The 21,993-nt window shown below is 46.5% G+C and overlaps 1 protein-coding gene across 2 annotated transcripts in view; it reads right to left on the bottom strand.

Annotated features, from left to right (window-relative positions):
* PTCH2 (patched 2) overlaps positions 1–8,985 on the bottom strand; it is a 59,754-nt gene extending 50,769 nt beyond the window's left edge. The window contains exons 1-3 of one of the 2 annotated variants that reach the window (XM_053392602.1): positions 8,967–8,985; positions 3,799–4,301; positions 2,514–2,706 (exon numbers count right to left, since the gene is read on the bottom strand). In XM_053392602.1, coding sequence (XP_053248577.1) covers positions 2,514–2,706; positions 3,799–3,960 — 355 coding nt within the window. In that variant the 5' untranslated portion in view covers positions 3,961–4,301; positions 8,967–8,985. Of the gene's footprint in view, positions 1–2,513; positions 2,707–3,798; positions 4,418–8,966 lie in introns of those variants that run through there. The other variant, XM_053392603.1, reaches the window with a different exon arrangement.
* Between the last annotated feature and the right edge of the window lie 13,008 nt (positions 8,986–21,993).

The raw sequence follows: 21,993 nt of genomic DNA, 5'->3' as shown, positions 1-21,993 counted from the left end.
CCCATGTGCCTTCTGCTTTATGTAGCTTACAAGCCATCACTCCAACTACAGTATGGGACAGCCAACAGATTTTTTTCTTTTCTTTTAAAGCTGAGCAAATGTCAGCATCAAAAGCAATAAATAAGTACAAGCCCAACCGTGCAGGTTCTCAGGGGATGTTCTTGATTTGGGCTGAGATGGGCTGGTTACAAAAAGGGGATTTCCCTTCTTTAAATGTTTAACAGCTGCAGGTCTTGATGGATCTCCTTTTTGCTACAAGCCTCTGGAAGGCAGAAGCAAGGAGAGAAGGGGAGGGGGCAGAAGGCTAAGGTTGAAGCATTTTTCCCTTTCCAGTCCCCCTTCAGTGTGTGAAACAGGTGGGTAAACTTTACTGGCATTCATGTGAGTGTGGGTTTTATTTAAAAGGGAGTGGGAGGGTGGAAGAGTGAAGTTGCTTCTATTGTTGAACAAAATCCAAGAGTAGTTAAGGACCACACATGGAGCTGGGGTTGTGCAGGGGGAGGAGGTGTGGAACGCCAAAGATCGCTGACAGTCATCACAGAGAAACATCTGCTCTTGGAAAGCTCCCAGGCTGCTTGCAATTTTTTTTGTTTAAAAAAAGAATAAAAATAAAATAAAAATCCTAGGGTGTGAAAACTCAGCGCAACCTGGTGTTGGAAAAGAGAGGAGACTGCAATAAGCAGGGGATGGAAAGCAAGGAGCAAACCCCAGGCACTGCCACATGGATTGACGGCAGTGCCGAGAATGGAGGGGGCAGCATAGCATGCTGAACTTATTAATAACAAAGGCATCATTTTTATCAAATGTTTCCAGTAGGAAATTAGGATTTGCTCCTGGTGACCCCTTTTGCTTTCGGCTATTTGCATTCAACCCAATTCCATTCTCAGCTGGCAGGCAAGTGTAACCCAAGTTAAACTTCAACTGACAGCTCTGCTGTAGACAGTAATTATCCTCTCCTTCAGCACCACCCTCAGAAAGGTAATTTAGGATTTTAATGTCAATAATGCAATGCAGCAAGCAGGGCCCGGTGGCAAGAAAAAACATATTATCAGAGATGGGGGAAATAATTTAATTGCACTTGTCTATGTGGGGGCATGTATTTGCACCGATAGGGATCTGGACTGCACACACAGCATGGCGAACACAGGCACACACATGCAGAGCAGCATAGGAAGGTTTATGCACACTTGCACACACTCTTGCGGAACAAGTTCAAGGTGGAAATCTCTCTCTATAACACCACAACAACACCAAACCCTTTGGGTTACAGGAGAGGTCTGTCTCCCAATATTTCTGGTGTATAAATCATTGTTTCTCATAGATTGAGACCAATATAACCAAACAAGATTGAATCCAAAAAAAAGGGAAGAAAATTCCATGCCTGGACAGGAAATCAGTGAGGATCACCACAACACCTTTCTTTCTGGAAGGTGGTCTGAAGGTTTAGGATGAGTGAGATTCTATTGCTAAAGCAAAACAGGTTAAGCACTGTATAGTGCTTGGATGGGAGACTGCCTGGAAACCACATGTAAGGAAACCACTCTGAGCAAGTCAGAGGAAGAATGGGCTGCAAGGCAGGGTGTCATGAATGTGATACATCCCATTACTGAGACCTCCAAGAACAGAACTGCCAGGTGCCTCTAAATCCAAACCATAATTGTTAGCACAATCTTCAATTATTCAAAAGCACTTAAGGCAACCCCACATTCTCCAGTTTTATACCATGTCACCCCACAAGTCTACATGCAAATTTAGGGCATGGAAAGTGTCTGTCCCATCATTCAGTATTCATAAACAGTGCTCATTACCATCATGGAGAATAGTATTTAACCAACATTCAAAAGAATTCTGATTTGGGCTCTAAAAATCAGAGAACTGGCTTAAAAACCACTGGCACAACCCACTGAAAACATTTCTGGAGGAAGCCCCTTCAACTTGAATGAAGTTGCACAAGGCACTCACACATTATCATCCAGCTCTTATTCATATCAATGGGGCTTGCACAGAAGAAGTTCCCAGCATGATTGTTCCCTGTGCAATTATCTTTTTAAATAAAAGAGCTTCTTGTTTTCATCACTTTGCCAGCTGGTCTTGGAGGCTTTCTAGCCTGTTTGAAAAGTCACATAATTCAAGTTTTTCTCAAGGCTTACAAACTCTTCTTCAATTATCGAAAAAAGTTAAAATGGGGAAACAGGGTTTTATTGCAAGACTTGAGGTTTTAAGAGTTCCTCAAACTGGAATACATTTTTATATCCAAGAAAGTGCTCTCTATCCCCCTGTTACTTGGTAGCTTCCCCCAAGATGCCAATTCCAAGAAACTGTGTGCAAATCTGGATTTACACACATGTGTGGAGCTTAGAGAGGGACCCCTTTGCTAACAACTCCCTTTAAAAGGCTCTTCTAGGCCTTTTGCTTCCACTATGTTTGACAACTGCTCCACCATCACCCAAGAATGTCCTAAAGCGCTATGCAGCCCTCCCAGTATTCACACACACTCACAAAATGGAACTTACCTTCCACCCAGAGTTGCTCAATATCCGTTTCTATGGAGGCTACTCGCAGCCCTACAGCCAGCGTCCCAAAGACCAGCAGCCCCACAAAAAGTACTTTGCCACAGTGACGATGGATCCAACAGCCCAGTGTAAACAGCAGGGCCTGGAACTGGGCCCGCAGCCACAGCGGGGCTTTCTGGCCCACAGCCTTACCCTGGGGAGAGAAATGGAGAGTTAGCCAAGACACTGTTGCTACAGGGAACAGCAACATCCTGCCCCAGGGTAGCTGGCACTGGGGTTAAAGCAGACCTCAAGCCTTTGGGAGCAAGCATTTCAGCAAGAACCTTGCCATAGATTATTTGTGGGGGCATATATGTGCACGCCTGCCTATCCCTGCAGCGCTTCCATCTGCTCGGAACTTGTGAAGGCCAGTGCCCATATCCTCCCAGTCTGCAGAAAGATGAACTCCTGAGTGACAGCTGTAGATGTGGGTGAATCCCCTACTCAGGGTGGAGAAACAGGCCGCTGGGAAGCTCCTGCCACCATCCATGTGTTATGTCTGTGAGGTTGCTGAGCAGGAATCTCCCTCCTCTGTTCCTCAGCGGTGGTCTGCTTCCCTTCCCCAGTTCCAGATACACTCCTCACCTTCAGAGCAACCCAGCAGCTGAAGTGCCCTGTTAGAATGGAGCCCTGCAAAAGGCAACCCGGTATGTTAAGGAGTCCTACCACAGTCTAGTTTCCAGCTCTGGGGAGAGCAGATGTCCGCTGCACCCTTTCCTCAGGTGCGTCCTTCTGACCTGTCAAGTTTCCTTGCTTTCCCTTGCGGGAGACTCCCCCATTGTCTCCCTTCCTCTCCTTCCACCGATTCAGCGACTCAAGTCCACCCGCCTCCCTTGCTCGCCCCCGAGCGAAACGCTCCACGCAGACCCACCCCCGAGCCGCCGTCTCCCCTCGCAGATCCGATCCGGGGATGGCCTCTCCCGCGCGTCCCTCCTGGACGGCTCCCCGGCGTCTCCCCTTTCCATAAACAAACTCCAGGGGCCACGGCGCGGGCTCGCTCTGGAGCGCGCCGGCCAAAGCCTGCCCCCTTCCTTCATTCCCTGGCCCCAAAGAAGCCGAAAGCTTCGAAGAGGACCCCCTTTCCCAGCCCCCCCCCCGGGCCCAAAAGAGCCGATCCCTCGCCTTTTTTGTCCCCTTCCTTGCAGCTGCTTGCGCGCCTCTCTCCCGGGTGGACGGGGTCGCCCCAACTTTACTTCTCGTCCCCCCCCCCCACCCGTGGGAAAGCGCCTTCGCCCCATTCCCTTACCTTGGAGATCTGTTTGAGGGCAAAGGCAGCGTGGCAGTAGCTGGGTCTCCGGAGCAGATCCGAGTTGGCAGTTGCCGCCGCCGCCGTGGCCGCCGCCGCGTAAGACGGCGGGAGTTCTCCCCGGAAGCCCCCGGCCCCCGGGACCGGCCGATCCGAAGCCATGCTCCAGGGTCGAGCGAGGACGGTGCTGGCGGGAGGCGCAGGGGCGCAGGCGGCTTCCCGGGAGCGGTAATCCAGAGGGGAGAAGCGCGGGGTCGGAGGCTTCAGAGGAGTGGCTGCTGCGGGGATCCCATGTGGACATTATGGGGGCGAATCCGAGGCCATCCAAGCGCGCCCCATGCGCCCTCGGCGCCTCCCAGCGTGGCCCCTTCGACGCGCGGCAGCAGACGGCGATCGAAAGCTCACACAGCCCCCGAAAGGAGAGGCGCCCGGGTGCCCGGCGGTGCAGTGCGCCTCGGATCGCGTCCCACCAACATTTGGAACAAACAGTCTCCTTCGAGATCCTGAAAAGAGGAGCGGGGGGAGGAAGGTTTGGTTTGATGGGAAAGTGCCCCGGTTCCCATTGGCCGAGGAAGAGGCAAATTACTCCGCAAACATCTCCTATTATTAGCTGCTAAGCAACAGCTCACCAAAGTGGAGAGAGAAGAGACCACCCAGGCAGCGCCCTCCCCCGCCTCCCTCCTCACCGCCTCAAATCAATGAGGGCAGAGGGAGGGAGAGACTTGCCTTCAACACAGGAATTCTGCTCCACAGATTTTCAAATGCTGCCCGTTGCCCCCTCCCAGCTGCCCCCCTCCCAAATCCAAACCAGCTCCTTTATTTATTATTGCAAGCGGACGCAGCGATGTAGTGGGACAGCTGCAAACTTTGCGGGCGGCGGGGTGGGGGACACACAGGGTGGACTCTCCAGGATTTTGGGGAGAAAAGGGTAAAAACTTTGGGGTTTGCTGTTTTGGTTTTTTAAAAGGCAGGTGGAGAGGACTGATTTATTGAAAAAGCTTAAATAGGTATAAACAGTGGGAGAAACCAAAGTGGCACTATCACCTTCATCAAGGGGGGGGGACACACAACACAACACAACACAACTTTTCTTATCCTGTGATGGCTTTGTAATGACTTTTTGAGCTGTGTGTGTGTGAGAGATCTAACACGCACACACATGTACGCACAACCTTTCCCTCACCAGGACTTGTAAAGCACACAGGGGCAAAATGCCTTTGAACATGTACAGAGTGCTGTAGTCCCTGTCCCTTGCACTGATAAACCCTGATTATTCTGCACACCCCATGGACAGAGGGAACGCCTTCCATGTGAGCAGGCATGAGTATGAAAATTCCAAACAAAACAGAGCCTTAACACCTGTCGCTTAGAAATTAAGCCAAATCACATGGCATAGATTCTTGAACTCAGTACATTTGTATCTTGAACAGATACAAATCCAAGAAAACAAATTTATCAAATCTTTAAACAACACAAACCAAGGAACTCTTGCTTCAGAAGCATGCAGGGTTCCTAAAGGGGCAAAATAATAATAATAATAATAATAATAATAATAATAATAATAATAATAATAGTCAACATCAGAAACAAAACTGTATTTCCATAAAAATGGAATAACTAATTATTTTGGCCATATGGATGGGCCAAAATATGAGCCAGGGTCCTCCAGACCTTCAAATTATAACCTATTTTCAATGGTTTAGGGATCATATAACCCCATATCTAGGAGTATATACTTAAGTGATATAGAATTGCACTGCCAGTTTTGGAAACAGGGGAGGAATAATCTCTGAACATGTGCAAAGTACTCATCATTGAGTAATAATCACTAGCCTTCATACGCCTTGGAGCAGTGACAACTTTATCCAGTTTTTTGGGGAGCGGGGAGGGGTGTTGAGGGAAGGATGGGTTTCTCGTCTGTGTGACATCCAGGCAGGCCTGAAACCCAAGAATTTCATTTTGGAACTTTACTGACAAACTTTCCTTTGACGAAACCCACAAGAAAGCCAGGAAACACAAAGCCAGCTGCAAAGTCAGTGCCTCACTTTCCACCACTGAGAAACTACAACCAGGCTGGTGGTCCACAAAGGGGCAGGATTGTACCACCCCCTACATCATACTCAGAACCTCATACATTTTTTTCCTAAAGTAACCTTGAAATACTCTTCTCTGACACAGGAAAAAAAGTGACAGGTTTCAATTAGCAGGTGATGAGCTCCCATTAGGTCTGTTTTCTCTCAGCCCGGTAAGATGCCCATTATACCTTCCTTTGCCAGAGAAGGAGGCAGCAGCAAAATTAACAGAAAACCAATGAACAACCTGGATTCTAGCTGCAGAACTTGGACTGGAAAAAAATAGACCCACTATGTGGGAGGGACTAATCTGGCTCGGAGATGGCAGCCTGAGTAATCATGTGACTCACTCTGGGCTGAAGTGAAGGCCTGTACACATGACACATGTACACATGCAGTGAGGTCATTGCATTTCACTGCATTTCCCACCATGTTTGCACATTGTTGTACTCATGAACATAGTTTGATGCATATCTAAGTCGCCCGTTGTATATCTCCACTGGTAGACAGAGACAGGGTGGGACTTTTCTTACCCAATGAGCAAGTCTCAATTTGGATTGAAGCTGGTTTGGAGGAAAATGCATCAAAACGTATGTATACACAATTTCCAAAACCAGTGGCAGGAGTGTACTGGATGCAAAGTAAATGGGAGTGTGCATTAATATGGAGAACCAATACCAAAGCCAGTAGCGTTTAATTGCACTTCTCCATCCTCCTTTGATGGAGGCACAATCACTGCTGTTCCCATATTAGGAAACAATAGATTGCTCCTTTGATGAATATTTGGGAATGTAAATTTTACAGAAGAACTTGGGTGGTAAGGAAGAAGAAACGTATTACATATTGGAGACCGTTTATCTGTTGTTGTTTTTTGTGTTAGGGTTTATGCATGTGTATTACAGCGTGAATGCAGGTACATGCTATCTTTTGAAATAAATGTGAGTATTACGTAGTGGCTTTTTGGGGAGGTATGTATGGAACTGGACACTGACAAAATTATAAAAGTGAAACATTTTATTTCTTCTAAAGTGATCAAGTGGGAACTAGAGAAGATTTCAAACTAGATAGACAGATGTTTAAAAAATCCTATTGGGGGCTTCCTTGGATATTCAGCCAGACCTGAAACAACACCCACTACCTTTAAAATCCAGTAATCTTCTTCACAGTGTTCTACTCTCTCCCTCACCCTCATCCCTACCCTGTCCTGTGCTCCTACCAACAACCAGGGTGAGGAAAATGCATTATTGACATAACTCTGTCTTTACTATTATCTGTGATAGATGGTTTCATGTTTTTGCTGGGGGGAAAGTTTGTGGAATCCACAATATTTGATTCCGGAACAATTGCCTACCTTCAGCATCCCCCAAAAGTGGCCCTTTATCACTATACCCCCCTCTGCTCACCCTTTTCTTCACCAAGATCATACATACTCTGAAACATCAGAAAATAAGCAAAAATTACAATAGGATTTAAAAGTTTCTGAAAGGCCTCAGTCTCCATTAGCACAGTATTGCTCCTGATCCTTCCTCAGAGGCAATGGGATGCTGACATATTTAAGGCAGTCGAGGTAATGAGAACAAGCCCTCCGCATAACATCCCACACATTCTGTCTGTCTCTGTGTGCACAGCACCAGCTGAAGGATGACTCTTTCCCACCCACCCGCCCCCACTATATCCTGAAATGCAACTTCCTTACAACTACTAGCTTGCTCGGGTCCCAGTCAGCAATGTAAGTGAGGGCCCTGGTTTTTCCCATCTAAGAGCAATTCATCTGTCATCTACTGGCTAGTTGCCTATTACTGTTTAATGCTGGGGCTTCTGGGCTTCTTTCACAAAAGCCTAAAAACAAACCTCCACCGCCTATCCCCTTTTTTGAAACGCACATCACCCACAGGAAACGATGAGCCTCCGAGGATGATGGTCTTTGCAGAAATATGGCAGTGGCCAATTTTGCTCTGTGCTGTTGGCCATGCATCCTGGCTTTCTCTCTGGTGGTGCAGCTAGCGCAGGTGTGGGAAACCTTTGGCCCTCCAGATGTTGCTGAACCACAACTCCCATCAGTCCCAACAAGCCTCAGCAGTGGCCAGGAACGATGAGAGTTGTAGTTCAGTAACATCTGGGAGGTCAAAGGTTCACAACACCAGAGCTAGTGTCAAAACCCACAGCTCTAGGGATCTCCAAGATGACAACCTAGAGAGAAGCAGATGTTGTGAACACTGGCAAACAGGCCTGGCACTAGCACCTGGGCCAGTCTGGGGATGCCAGGTCTCATAGACTGATGCTGGTCACTGCTTTGGCATAGTGAGGTAGAGAAAGAGAAGGAGAAACATTAGTTGTGTGCTTCACTATTTAGGGAATATGCATGGCCATCTAAAGGGGGTCCGCTTAACACCATTAAGTCCTGGGTCTAAAAGTAACTGGCTGCATTCACTGTTTCCATTCTACAGGGACAGCAGTTGGTGCTGCAGCAGGAGGAAGTGTCAGATCTTACATTAAGCACTTGCAAGAATAGTTTGCCCACAAACAATGGTCCTGAACAGCATTACTTTTCCCTACATAAGGCGGCATGTAAAGTCTAATTCATGGGCAGTAATGATTTTCTTCTTGAATATTGCTATCCCTTTTGGTGTCTGCTCCCCTTATGGGGCAGTGAATCCCATAGGATCGATCTGGTCTTCCTTCACCTCTCCACTCTAGTGGTTGGCCCTTTTTTAACAAAAGGGATGGGAACTGTTGACCCTCCAGATATTTTTGGATTCCCACCAGCCCCAAACAGCACAGCCAATGGTCAGGGATGATGAGTACTGGAGTCCAACAATATCAGGAGAACCGCAGGTTCCTAATCCTTGCCAGACTGTTAAACAGTGGAGAGCAGTACCACTTGTCCTGCTTCCCTTCCCTTCCCTTTGATGAGTGTGTATACAGAATAGTATCATGCCATCTTATTGTCTTCTTTTCAGAAGCTGCAGGCTCATACCAGTTCTTTTTGTAAGTCTTTACAGCTTCCGTTTCTGAGCACACAACTTCCCCAATCCCTTCTACAGCTTCACAACCATCATTTGGTCTCAATATTCAGGGGGGTTTCATTTCTCTCACCAGCAAAGGCCTGGCTTGGAGGAGGCCTTTCCTCTCACTTCATGATCCCAGTTCTGCTTTATCTGAATTAATGTTCACTGGACATCAGTGGTGGCTGGAACCCATCGGACCTGGTGGGACTGCTAGATGCCTTCTGCAATGTGATGAAAAAAATATGTGAAATGCTGTGATGAAAGCAACCACTTGCATATCCAACGTTAAACACTAATCCTAGAGAGGACTATAATAACTGCAATAGCTTCATGGCTCCACTAACTCAGTTGGTCAATGAGAAGGACCCAGAACACAAAAAGGAGCGAGAACCCCCCTAGTGGACAATGGTGGGATAAGCTGCCACAGAATGTAAATTTTGTGTCATTCTCCCTCCCTCCCCTTGCATAAATTAGTGGCAAATTACCAAGGGAAGTCTGTACTGCACAGGCACTGAAAGTTTTCAGAATATGATATGCTGATAAATTCTGACAATGAGAAGGAATGAGCTGAAATTGATAAATGCTGAGATTTCAGAGAATAGCTATATATTTTCAGAGGGGTACCTGTGTTAATCTGCTGCTGCAAAAACGAAAAAGCATTGTAGCACCTTAAAGACTAAAGGCTTGTCCACACTTCCTCTGGTCCAACTGTTCCCCCTCACCCCCACCCCTGGGGAAACTGCTCTTTAATGCTCAATTGAAGCAAATGTCAATTTGGGTTTTCCCTAGACAGCCACTTGTTCCAATCTTTCGCCAAAGAGCGAGTTTTCCCTTGGAAAGGGGTGGAGCAAGGGGAAAAACCATTTGGACCTGTGCCTAGAAAGCCTGGGTCAAGCAGAAAACCACCCAGACCCATGCTTTCTAGGCACAACACAAATGGAAGTGTGGGCGAGCCCTAACACATCCCATCAACTACAGCCAAGCCCTGTAATACAGCTGCACCTCTTCTGACCCACTGGACGGAGATGCACAATTCCAGCCATTTATTACATTGCAATATCTACCAAATGAAGTGAAATGGTATCCAGGAATAATATGCTACAGGAGAACACCATTGGCACCCAACTTGGTAAAAATCACTGTAAGCTATAATCAAGGATTACCAGCAGCCCAATGAAAACCAACATTCTGGGTTAGGACATCATCAGCATGCCACGCATCAGCCTGGGTCACCACATGCTTGAGGTGGTAGATGATTTTTTATCTCCCTGGGCTTTACCACAACCAGCAGCTTCACCACCAATGCTGAGCTGGACAAGCATATTGGGAAGGCAGCTACGGCAATGGCTCGCTTCTCCAAAAAGGTATGGGAGACTGTGATGCTAATGACCAATACCAAGATGAAGGTCTACCAGGCATGAGTGTTGAGCATATTGCTTTATGGAAGTGAGTCGTGGGCAAGTTACACCTGCCAGGAGTGATGCCTCAATGCCTTCCGTATGCACTGCATCAGGAAGATTTTGCACATCACATGGAAGGACAGAGTCTCAAACAGAGATGTGCTCTCTCAAGCCCACATTCCCAGCATGTTTGCACTTCCACGGACATGACCAACCAGCCCTTGTCATTGTGAGTCCTTGTTTGCCTCTGTATGTGGGCACTGTAATCGACACAATCTCTGATGGGATGTTTTGAGTGTGTCTGTTCCTCCACCCTCCACTGTTTTTTAATTGAACATGTTTTCCCTCTCCTCTCCCATGCCTGTATTAGATTTGGTTGTGACTCCAACTCGTTTAAAAGAAGTATGGGCACTTTTAATAAAAGTTCGCACCTGCAGTAAGGCCTATTGTGTTGAATGTGACTCACTCCCAGGTAAGTGTGTATGTATGGAATTGCAAACTTAGGCTTACTAGTGAGGAAGCCCCATTAGACACTGTGAGATTTATGCCCAATTAAGTATACACGCATTGTAAAGACACAGTCCTGCACCTATAGAAGTAAAAACTTCTGCTGACTCTTAACGAAGGAGGTTTGTAGCACAATACACTTTGGGGCTACCATAATATGCACACTTACCTGAGACATACTTCTGAGTTAAAATCTGTAGAATAGTGCTGCTTATTGGCTACAGTCTTGAAAAAACAAAGCTCACCAACTATCAGACCCTCCCTCCCTCCCTCCCTCCCTCCCTCCCTCCCTCCCTCCCTCCCTTCCTTCCTTCCATCTTTCCAACATCTACAAGAGAAAGGTACCCTGTCCCATCACTATTGCACCATAGATTGCACAATCTTTGCATTCTACCATTAGACCAGTGTTTCCCAACCTTTTTCTAATTGTGGTCCCCCATGGGCGTAGCCAGGGGGGGCAGAGGGCAGCTGTGCCCCACAAATAAGTAAAAATCAATACAAATCTGAAGTTCTGCCCCCCCAACAAAAATCGTGGCTATCCATGCCCCCCTCCTACTGGTCGAAAGATATCTATTTAAATGTTTTGTTTATAATTTTTATAATTTATACAAAATACAATTACATAAAATGATAGGAACATAATGAAATATTGTTGAAGCAGAAAAACAGAGACTAATGGAGCTGGAAGGGACCCCAAGGGTCATGTTTCTAGCCCAACCCCCTGCAATGTAGGAAACTCAGCTAAAGCATCCATGACACATGGCCAGCCAACCTCTGCGTAGAAACCTCCAAGGAAGGAGAGTCCAGAACCTACCGAGGCAGATCCATCTTCCATGTATTATAAAAAATAAACAACACTTATTTGACCCCAGTTATTTGACACAGAGGGGGAAACCTACAGATACAGTCCAAAAGGTATGTAGGAAGTTCTGTATATATGGGATTTTTTAAGAAAAGCAAGTGGTCTTCACTGACCTGGTGTAAAAATATCTTGTCATGCGGAGGAGCCCTGGCTGCCCAGATAAAACACTATAGTCTCACACACCCTTACCTGGGAGTAAGGCCCACTGAACACAGTGTGGCTTTCTTTTGAGTAGACTCTTACTTGTTTACTAGATGCAAGTCAGCAGCACCAGATGACCCTGCTTGGCTAGGTGCTGGGGTGGATTGCACCCTACACATTGCAGAGAAAGGCCCAGGCTGCTACTGGGCCCAGCACTGGCGGCAGCAACAAGCAGCTCGCCCAGCCCTACCCGCTGCTACCCACCACTGCACTTACCTGACCTGGGGGTTCTGGATCGCGAGCTCTGCTGGTCAAAAAGGGAGCCTCAGTGATCATCCTCTCCCACTGGAAACAAACCAGGACTGCTCCCAGGTGGCAAAAAGGAGTGCTAGGCCCTGGTGGGCTACCCCCTTACCCGCTTGTGATTGGCCAAGCAGATAGCCATCCAATCAGAATTTCCCCCCTTCACTTCTCACTTCCCTCAGTGGTCCCCAAGCCTTGTGTTGTGGGCCCCTCATTTACAAGATTTTAACCTGTAGCTCCCTTGGAATATTTTTTGGGGGGGATATAGTCCCCAGTTGGGAAACAATGTGTTAGATAACTACAGTGATACCTCGGGTTAAGTACTTAATTCGTTCCGGAGGTCTGTACTTAACCTGAAACTGTTCTTAACCTGAAGCACCTCTTTAGCTAATGGGGCCTCCTGCTGCCGCCACGCTGCTGGATCATGATTTCTGTTCTCATCCTGAAGCAAGGTTCTCAACCTGAAGCACTATATCTGGGTTAGCGGAGTCTGTAACCTGAAGCGTATGTAACCCGAGGTACCACTGTACTTGAGTAATATGTGACAAAAGTTCAGATCTGGAAAATGCTGGAGAGCTCCCAGGGCAATGCATAGTTAGAGGGCGTCTGGACAACATTTTGCATGAGGCAGAAGTGTCACCAAGGGAAGTGGTGCCCTGACAAGCTCAGCCTATAGGTGGTTCACAGATCACAAAGGCCTGGTTTCTCTCCCCACCCACCCACCTTAGTATTTGGTTGGGTTGGTTGGGAATGGCTTGCCCAGCATCATACTTACCGGTATGTGAAATCCAGACCCTGAGAGTGCTCCTGTATCTTTAAGAGTTGCAAAGAAGGGGACACTCCGCTATATGCATAAGAGCAGCTTCCTGTTATCACTGCAGCACTGTGAAGAGAAAAGGTGCAGTGGATTAAAGTACTTCTTACATTCTTCTTTTAGAATCCTAAAGGAGCCCACTCAGTGCTCAGGCCTGGCAAAACCTAGCAGGTGTTAATGCTACAGTAGGAAGATTCCCCCCCTCCCCATCATAGGCCCTAGAGGAAACTGCCATAGAGGGCAGAGCTTTTGTGCCTTTAGGATTTATGCAGGGAAGGTAGAAATGCAACTTGCCCCCACTAATATTAAGCCATATATGAGGTGCAGGTTTAAAATTCAACAGAAGCAGCAAGAAAAACAGTAGCCAATTGCAAGTTAACGAAATACTGCTGAACTAAGGAAATGTGAAAAAAAAGAACAAATTCAAGGTGAGCAATAAATAATAGCTTACATGAACATAACCCCCAAAAAGCACATTTAGAACTGTTTCAGTGGGGGCTTGTATCTTCCATATCATGCATTAAGTGGGACTTTGTTCTTCTGTGTCTGCATGCTGCTGGGAGAACTTCTATTAATGTAGATGGTCTAGAGATGCATTATTATAGTTCTAGCCCTGGAAGCTGAGTAGGTGGAGATGGATGGATGGTTCGGCAGAGGACTGCAAGAGCGTTTTCTGCATTTTCCTGAAATAACCAATATATAGAGTTTGGGCTACAGGCAGATTTTTGACAGCTTCCCAGGAAGACATCCCTGCCCTGTCTAAGGAGCCAGAGAAGGTGAGAGGCATTTCTTCAGCTGTGATTGCAAGGGAGGGTCACAATGCTTGTGTGTCTGTGCACGTGAGGAACAAGGCACAGACAAATGCGGGCTGTTCCAGCCCTGCAAAACAGGGATGACTTGATGGGTAGTGAGGGAAGGAGTGGGGGGGGCAGGCACTTGGGAAGGAATCAATATACGTCAGTGGGGGGAAGCAGAGGTGGGGGCAGGCAAAGAGAAGACAAACCTGCACTCATCCTTTGGGGGTTTATTTCACATCCTGCTTTGCCTACCCAGTGTACATTAGTGCAGGACTTGGTGACATGACCGCCACTGCCACCTTGGGAGACAGAGGGCCTCGCCACCCACCGCCAGCCACAGGATTAATTATGATAATGTATTTCTTTCCTCTTTTGTCACCCTAATGAATGGGCCCCTTTAAGATTTTAAGGCCTTTTGTTTGTCCAGTTTTTAAGGCGGTATTGTAGGGTAGGGGATAGCAGGTGGCATGGCCAAAACAGGCTCTTTTGTCTTCTTTGGGGGCTTTTCTTTTCCTGTGGTGGATTTGTGCAAGGGGGGGGGTAGCCTGGTTGAAGATGCAGAGAGGCAGAGTAGAGACACTCCTCAGTCAGTTTCACTGCACTGATAGTGATAGGAGAGAAACTTCCTTGCTTGGGGAGGGGAGTTTCAGAGAGAACCCCCCCTCTCTTTCTTTCTTTCCCACCTCACACACCTCCCATGGAATGGGACCCATCCTGTATCCTCCAGATCACTCCCAAATTCCCAATCTGTATTCTCTATCCTGCATCTACATGTGAGCAGGTCTAGACAAATCACTGCAAGCAGATCTCCCAAATCAAAATGTCAGTGTCTGTTCTATCAACTGCTACAAAGAGCAGAGCAATCCAAAATTAGGGGTGTCGTCCAGAGATGATGGAGCAATAATGTCCCTTGATTCTGCACCGCTTCCAATGTTTCAGAATGGAGTTGTGCTAGTCATGCTTCTTGAGGCTTCTCATGATTCGCAATACATCTTAAAATATGACATACACCTGCAAAACTATTTTGCCCCAATACTGTGGTGAGGAAATTGACCACGTGTATTGCAGGGAGCTACAGTTTAGGAATATCACCTCTGAGTCCCTAAAAGGGCTGCTTTCTGTAGTCAGCAGGGCATGGTTTCTTCTTCAGTGTTTTAAATATTAGGAAGCACATGAAGGATGCTTGATCATTTTATGCAAGAACAGGCAAAGAACTTCTAATGAAACTGGCACTACTATAGAGAGTTAATGGTCTCTCTGGTGTACAAAGTGCCACACCCTTTTGGAAAAGGATGCCAAATAATGTCCCACAGAAACAATGGGGGGGCCCTGTGTGTTAAATGTTTTCATTGTGATTTGGATGAGCACACTGTGAGCATGTTTATAAAATCTGAAGACAGAGTGATATTTGGAGGGATCTCAAACATTTCAAAAAACAGATCAACTTGATAAATTTGAGTACTAGGCAGAGAGTAGCAACATAAAACTGGACAAGATGGACTTTGTTGGAGTTTTCCAAACTGGGGGTTTGGGCCAGTTAATCTTTAATGCCCTTTACTTAGTGGCACCAGCATAAACTGGATATGGGGGAGGGCATTCATAGCTGAAATAGCAGGGGTAGGGAAGGCTGGGGTTGATGAACTCCATCTGGATTTGGTATGTCTTAGAGGAACGAGGTTCAGTCACCCTTTAGCACAGATAGCTTTGTTGGTCTGAATAACCCTTTTCTAAATAATTTCCAGCCTTTAAGTAAGGTTTTACCCTGACCAAGAGTGACTCTGTGAGTGCCAGCCTGATCCTCTTAAGCTCTGACTGTATAAAGGTGATAGGCAAAAAAGAAAAAGAAAAAAAGCTGGCCCATGACTAACTTATGCTCTCTCTTTTCGTGCATATTTATAAATACATCTCCTTTCACTGCACTAGGTCTAGATGTCCAACATTCTGAATCTGGCAATGAAATGGTGGGAAAGGTGATGCCAGATGGGTTAAGCAGGACTTGTGGCTGCACAGCTTCTGGAAGGAGCCAGGGATCTGTCAGGACCAGTGAGATTAGTGCTTTTATTGATCCAACCTGCATGGTAAGGATACGGCTGTAAGCAGGGTCCGTGGCATGAAACTGGTAAGGATACAGAAGCACCTCATCCATTTTGGGGCATCTTGCATTCTCTGGGACTCATAAAGTAGCAACTCTTACAAGATGCAGAAATCTACCCGGCTGCCAGAATGATTACATTAATGCAACCTTCAGCTTGGAAGCCCCAAAGAAGAATCTGTAGCGCGGAAAGGGTTTGTAGGGGAGATTATAAACAGGTAACTGGGCACACAAGGCAGCAGCAGCACTGCTCAACACATGATTAGAGGCTTGGCCTTTCTAGTTCTTTCTTCTTCTTCTTCATGGCTTTCTCAACAGAGAAATAGCATCACGGAGGAGGGAATGGGATGCATCCCTGTAGTCCCTTTCATACCAAGTCCTGTTTGCGAGGGAGGAAATTGCAATTCAGAAGCACCGTTGAAAATGTAAGAAAGCACCTTCTGCCGGCACAGAGGTCAGACGTCTGAACGAACGCCTTGAAACTTGGGTGGGCTCTGCCTCTGCCTGGTGAGGCGAGAGCAAAGCTTTTATCTTGTCCCTGCTCTTCCCTTCTCACTCCTCCTCTCCTCACACCCCAAAATCTGCATGAGAGAAACAATAGAGGCGCAGTTCTTTGCAGTAGGGCATTGAACTGAGGAGGGGGAGGAGAAGGGGAGGGAGAGGACAGCAGGAGCAGGGAACTCGCCCACTCACAGTCCCAGCACACAGCAGTCGGTCCAACCTGCTTTGCACACACATACACGCCTCAAGCATGGATGCATGTACCCTTCACGCATGCACACACATTGCCCTCCAGACATCTATTGACTGGTACATGCATGCAAGTACACACGAGCACACGCACACACACACACACACACAAACAAACATGGCAGGGGGAATGCAAGGTCTCTAGATTTCTCTCTTAGAATCAGAGGCCAATTCAGCAGTGGCTGTTCCATTAAGGCAAATGGGGGCACTTCCCCACCAACCTCAGTGAGCTATCAGTCAGCTCCCACCTGCCTGCCTTCTTACCTTCAACCAGCCCAGAGAGCAGCCTTGGATGTCAGCTTCCTCTTCCCTAATCTCAGTGTTGCCTTTGTAAAACTCAGCAGGGAAGAGGATGGGGACAAAACTAGAATGAGTTGGCTCTGCCTGTTGTTGGCTATGGCGCCACCTACTGTCAATCTCCCTGCCATCTGCCCTTCCAGTCCCCGTGGACACCAGCCGCCATCGGGGACCATTGACTGTGTCATATGCTCCACATTCAGTAAGACTGTCAGACTGCAGAGACCAATAGAGCCCTTTAAAGGAGGAAATTTGCCGTGTAATAGCAAGACATAAAACATGGCCTTTCCAGAGCCATCCTAGTGTAGCTCATTTTGCCTGCTTAGATCCTAGCATGGAATTCTGAGTTTATTTTACTTATTTATTAAATATTTGTATCTCACGCTTGCAACAACACAGGGTCCTCAGAGAAGCTTAAATAGATTTAAGAACATGATAAAACATTATAAAGTTGTTGTTTTTAAAAAATGGATTAATATTCAAGAGGTATGGGCACAAAAATACAACACTTGCTGGACAATATTGAAAACGTTGGCAGTATCATGAAACAAAACTATTTAAACTTGACATCTGAACACACTCAAAGAGGTAAAGTGAGGCAAATATTCTGGGGCAGTGGCTAGAGTGGGTGCTGATGATGAGAAGGCCTGGTTATGCATTCCCATCCTCACAGGGCATAGAAGGGCCTCTCCCATTGACCTCAGGGTGTAGATAGATGCATACAGAGGAATTGTTCTAGACATCACTGGTTGTGATAATATATTTAGTGGCAAGAAGAGCAAAATGTTGCAATAGTCTGAGGGAAAATATGGAAAGTGTTGTATGATACATACAGAAACATAGAAAACCAGTGTGGTATAGTGGTTACAGTGTCAGGCTAGGGTTTGGAAGACCAGAGTTCAAATCCTCACTCAGCCATGAAGCTCACAAAGTGACCTTGGGTCATTCACTGCCTCTCAGCCTAACCTACCTCATAGGGTTGTTGTGAGGATAAAATGAGAAGGGGAAGAACTATTAAGCTCCTGGCAGGAAAGGTGGGATATAAATGTAATAATAATAGTAATAATATTGAGCTCCATGTTGGGCAAAAGATTTCTGCATTGCAAGGGGTTGGACTAGATGATCCTTGTGGTGCCTTCCAGCTCTATAATTCTATGATTCTAACAAAAAGATGTATTGAACCTAGTAGATATTTACTAGGTAAAGGTAAAGGGGCCCCTGACCATTAGGTCCAGTCGTGGCCGACTCTGGGGTTGCGGCGCTTATCTCGCTTTATTGGCTGAGGGAGCCGGCGTACAGCTTCCGGGTCATGTGGCCAGCATGACTAAGCCGCTTCTGGTGAACCAGAGCAGCGCACGGAAATGCCGTTTACCTTCCCGCTGGAGCGGTACCTATTTATCTACTTGCACTTTGAGGTGCTTTCGGACTGCTAGGTTGGCAGGAGCAGGGACCAAGCAACAGGAGCTCACCCCGTCGTGGGGATTCAAACCGCCGACCTTCTGATAGGCTCTGTGGTTTAACCCACAGCACCACCCGCATCCCATTTATTGGGTACAGCATGACAAAACATTATGAGGGTGCCAACATTAAAATTGAGCTCATAATTGAGCCCACCAATGGAATGCATCCTTTGATATATTTTTGTAGACCAGTGACACCCAACCCTCTAATATTTGGGTAGATATGCATAGTAACCTAGGTATGAATTATAGGGACAGACAATTTGAGGCAAGTGGGCAGGTCTACTGTACTCATAACAACATCTTACCAGCAATAATTAATTATACAGGTTTGTGGCTATGTAGCTAGCTCTGTGGTGGCAGAACCATTTTCAGGTATTGTGCCCTGTTGTACCAGCTACATGCACAATGCCACAACTCTGCATCTGGCAATAACAATTGTGCCAAGCATAGAAAGGCTGAATTGCCCTGCTGTGGTATTATGATACCATTACAACCTATGACTGTGCACACCAGGGCATGTCAGTCTATGCTGACTGAGCACTACTCTAACCCTGTATTGGTTGGCATGATGATTACTAATGAAATTGGCTTTTAGATTGGAGGTTTAAAACCAGAGGCCTGCTGGGTACAATTTGGTCTTTTTAAGAGTGGCTCCTCAGCTGACAACCCAGAAGTGAGAAAGCAATGAAGACAAAGTGATGACACTGGAAACAGAACTCGCTAGCAGGACTTTTTTTTTTTGGCTGGGGAAAAGGACCAGCTCCTCAAGGTGACTACTCTCTGCAAAACTAATGGTTGACAAGGGTTTTAGATTGTGTGCTTCATCAGTTTTATTTAGCTTAATTTGGCCCTAAGGAAAATAATTCCAATCCTTTGTTTGTTTGCTTCAGTTTTCCTTGGGAAGTAAGGCCTCAGACCATTAAACAGCTGTTGAAGGCCTTGACAACAGTTAAGAGACAGGAAGCAGGAATGCTTGTGACTCCCCCCCTCCCTTTTCACAGAGCAAAGTTACAAATGAAGGAGTTTTCCATGTATTTATCTTGAGAGCTAGCCAAGTCTGCAAAGCAACATGTTCCTAATTTTCTGTAGTTTTAACTCCAAATTAATTTGTAAGTGATCTGGGTGCCTTGTTCCTCGAATGACACCTAATAGTGCAAGGGAAGTGCCTGCCAACTGAAACTTTGCAGCGGGCAAAAAGAAAGCAGGTCAGGAAAAGGCCTGGAAGCACGACCCCCGTGAGTGTTTAACAAGGTGTCAGCCCACGATGTTTGCAGATCAGACTAAGTGGCTGTGACATCAGAGTCCCGGGCAGAGGTGGAAAAGGGATTATTCTGATGGCCTGGATACAAGGCAGTACAGAGCAATAGCAGACCCATCTTCATAGATGACTAGGCAACCTGACTTCAACCTGGTCAGGATTTGTCCCTGGGTTAGGGATAGACTTGCAAGGGGGGGGGGTGCTCACACACACCCTAATGTTTTTAAAAAACTGGGGGTCAAGGGAAGCAGACAGAGAGAGATGCAAGCAGAATAAAAAGGCTGGAATGAATCTACGGCTGTCTCTGGAAGTGGTGATAAGGCAATTGGCTCCAGTGATGGCAGTAAGGAAGGAGCAGGAATTCCCTCCTTCTCAAGCAAAAGCTACAAATCCATCCAGCCTTCTTCTTCTTCTTCTTCTTCTTCTTCTTCTTCTTCTTCTTCTTCTTCTTCTTCTTCCATGGCTCTGTCTCCATCCAAGCTCCACTTGCCACCTTTTGTGGAGAGACCTGGGGTGAGGGGCTACTTTTGTGGCATGCAAGCAAGGGGGAGGAGCCATTTGGCCCCTGGCCCTCCAGAATTACCCTGCCTCTGGTCAGCTTGGCAAGGGTCTTTTTCTCTGCAGGAAAAATCTAATGTTTTGGCTTCTAGAAATGATCGTTTTTGTTAGCTTTTCTTCTTTACCTCTTCCTAGTCCTTATTTGTTTGTCTTGTCATTTCCCTCCCCCTTCCTTTGTTTAAATCAATAAATCATCCATCCATCCATCAATCCCTGGGTGCACACCTTAATGAAATGTGCTGTGCACTTCTATGGACCATCATGCATTTTGCAGCAGATGTGTAGATTCTACACAAGTAAATAGTTCTAAAGCATTGTTATAACTATTGAATGCCCCTGAGCAGCTGCAATGGAACCCTAAAGGCTTCAAGTATTGGCTTAGATTAATGTAGGGTTGCCATACGTCCGGAATTTCCCGGACATAGCCGTGATTCGGTAGTCGGAAACTGTGTCCAGATTTTCACTTTTTGAAATATGGCAACCCTAAGTAATGGCCATTTCTTCCTAGCCAATCTCCAAATGCTTCCTCAGTAAGACAGCTGGAGACATTGGCTGAGTGCTATAAAGCTGTATCTTGGGGGCTGAATGATATCTGGGCCCACTGGCACTCCCACTAGGGGAAGCTTCTGGCCACCATTAGATATACAGTGGTGCCTCGCAAGACGAAATTAATTTGTTCCGCGAGTCTTTTCGTCTTGCGCGGTTTTTCGTCTTGCGAAGCACGGTCAGTCGCAACTGCACCTCTTCAAGCGGTTTTTTTAAAAAAGGAAACAAACTCGCAAGACGTTTTCGTCTTGCGAAGCAAGCCCATAGGGAAAATCGTCTTGCGAAGCAACTCAAAAAACGAAAAACTCTTTCGTCTTGCGAGTTTTTCGTCTTCCGAGGCATTCGTCTTGCGAGGTACCACTGTATTCTGAACCTCATTCAGCCCAAAGTAATAAATGAACTGGGTCCACCTCTGAACATAAAAAATGCTCATGAAGGAATATTATACGAGAAACTGATATGAAAATTTGCCTTACCATGCTATTTGGAATTTTCATTCAGAAACTTGGATGGAGCCTGGCAGCATGGTGGAATCCCAGGAACAGCTGAAGGTTAGAGGTCACAAATTGGGAAGTTTCCTGCTGGGCATTACTGGAAACTGGCCATGTATCTCTGCATCATGTCTGGCTGCAAGACAGCAATGAATCTAAAGTTAAGTAGGTTGCCAAAAGATCAAAGGCTGATTATGTGTTTTTTGAATTCCTATACTTAGTGTTCATTTGCTATGTTGTGAGCCACTTTGGGTACAGTTTTGTGGAACAGTGTCATACAAATAAACGCATGATGATAGCAAAAAGAAGAAAAGGGTTCCTGTGCTATAAAAGTGTGATGCAGGAATCAAAGACAGCTATTTGACTGTGGCAATTAGAAAAAAACCCCTTTGAATATCAGAAAGGAGGTAGAGTAAGAGTGAAAATTAAAGTGGGAGAGGCTACTCCCCCCCACCTTCCCACCCTAGGACATGAAGAAGACTCTGACTTGTAGAAGAAGTCACAAGATGGTGATTTATCTCCCTTCAGTTTGGAGAGATGCTGGGAGGAGAGTAGTGACCTAAAGCAAAAGAAAGGAGAAATTTGTAAGGTAAGCCTGGAAGTTATGGTAAACACTGTCTGAAATTCTGGAGAGCCAGGCAGCATAAACAAGGTTTAGGCAGACGGACCCATGGTCTGACTCAGTACAATGCAGCTTCCTGTGGTTGTATGAAAAGCCCCCATATAGGAGTCTCACTGGGGGCAGCAGTGTGTGTACGTGTACAATAGGTGCTGTGGCTGCCGAGCAGAGGAGACATCAGGGGAGTGATGGCAGAGTTGGGCCTCCGCTAGCAATG

This window comes from Podarcis raffonei, chromosome 6, assembly GCF_027172205.1.
Source record: "Podarcis raffonei isolate rPodRaf1 chromosome 6, rPodRaf1.pri, whole genome shotgun sequence".
Lineage (NCBI taxonomy): Eukaryota > Metazoa > Chordata > Lepidosauria > Squamata > Lacertidae > Podarcis > Podarcis raffonei.
Note: the sequence above shows the minus strand (reverse complement) of the source record. Positions and strands in the feature narration are given on the sequence as shown.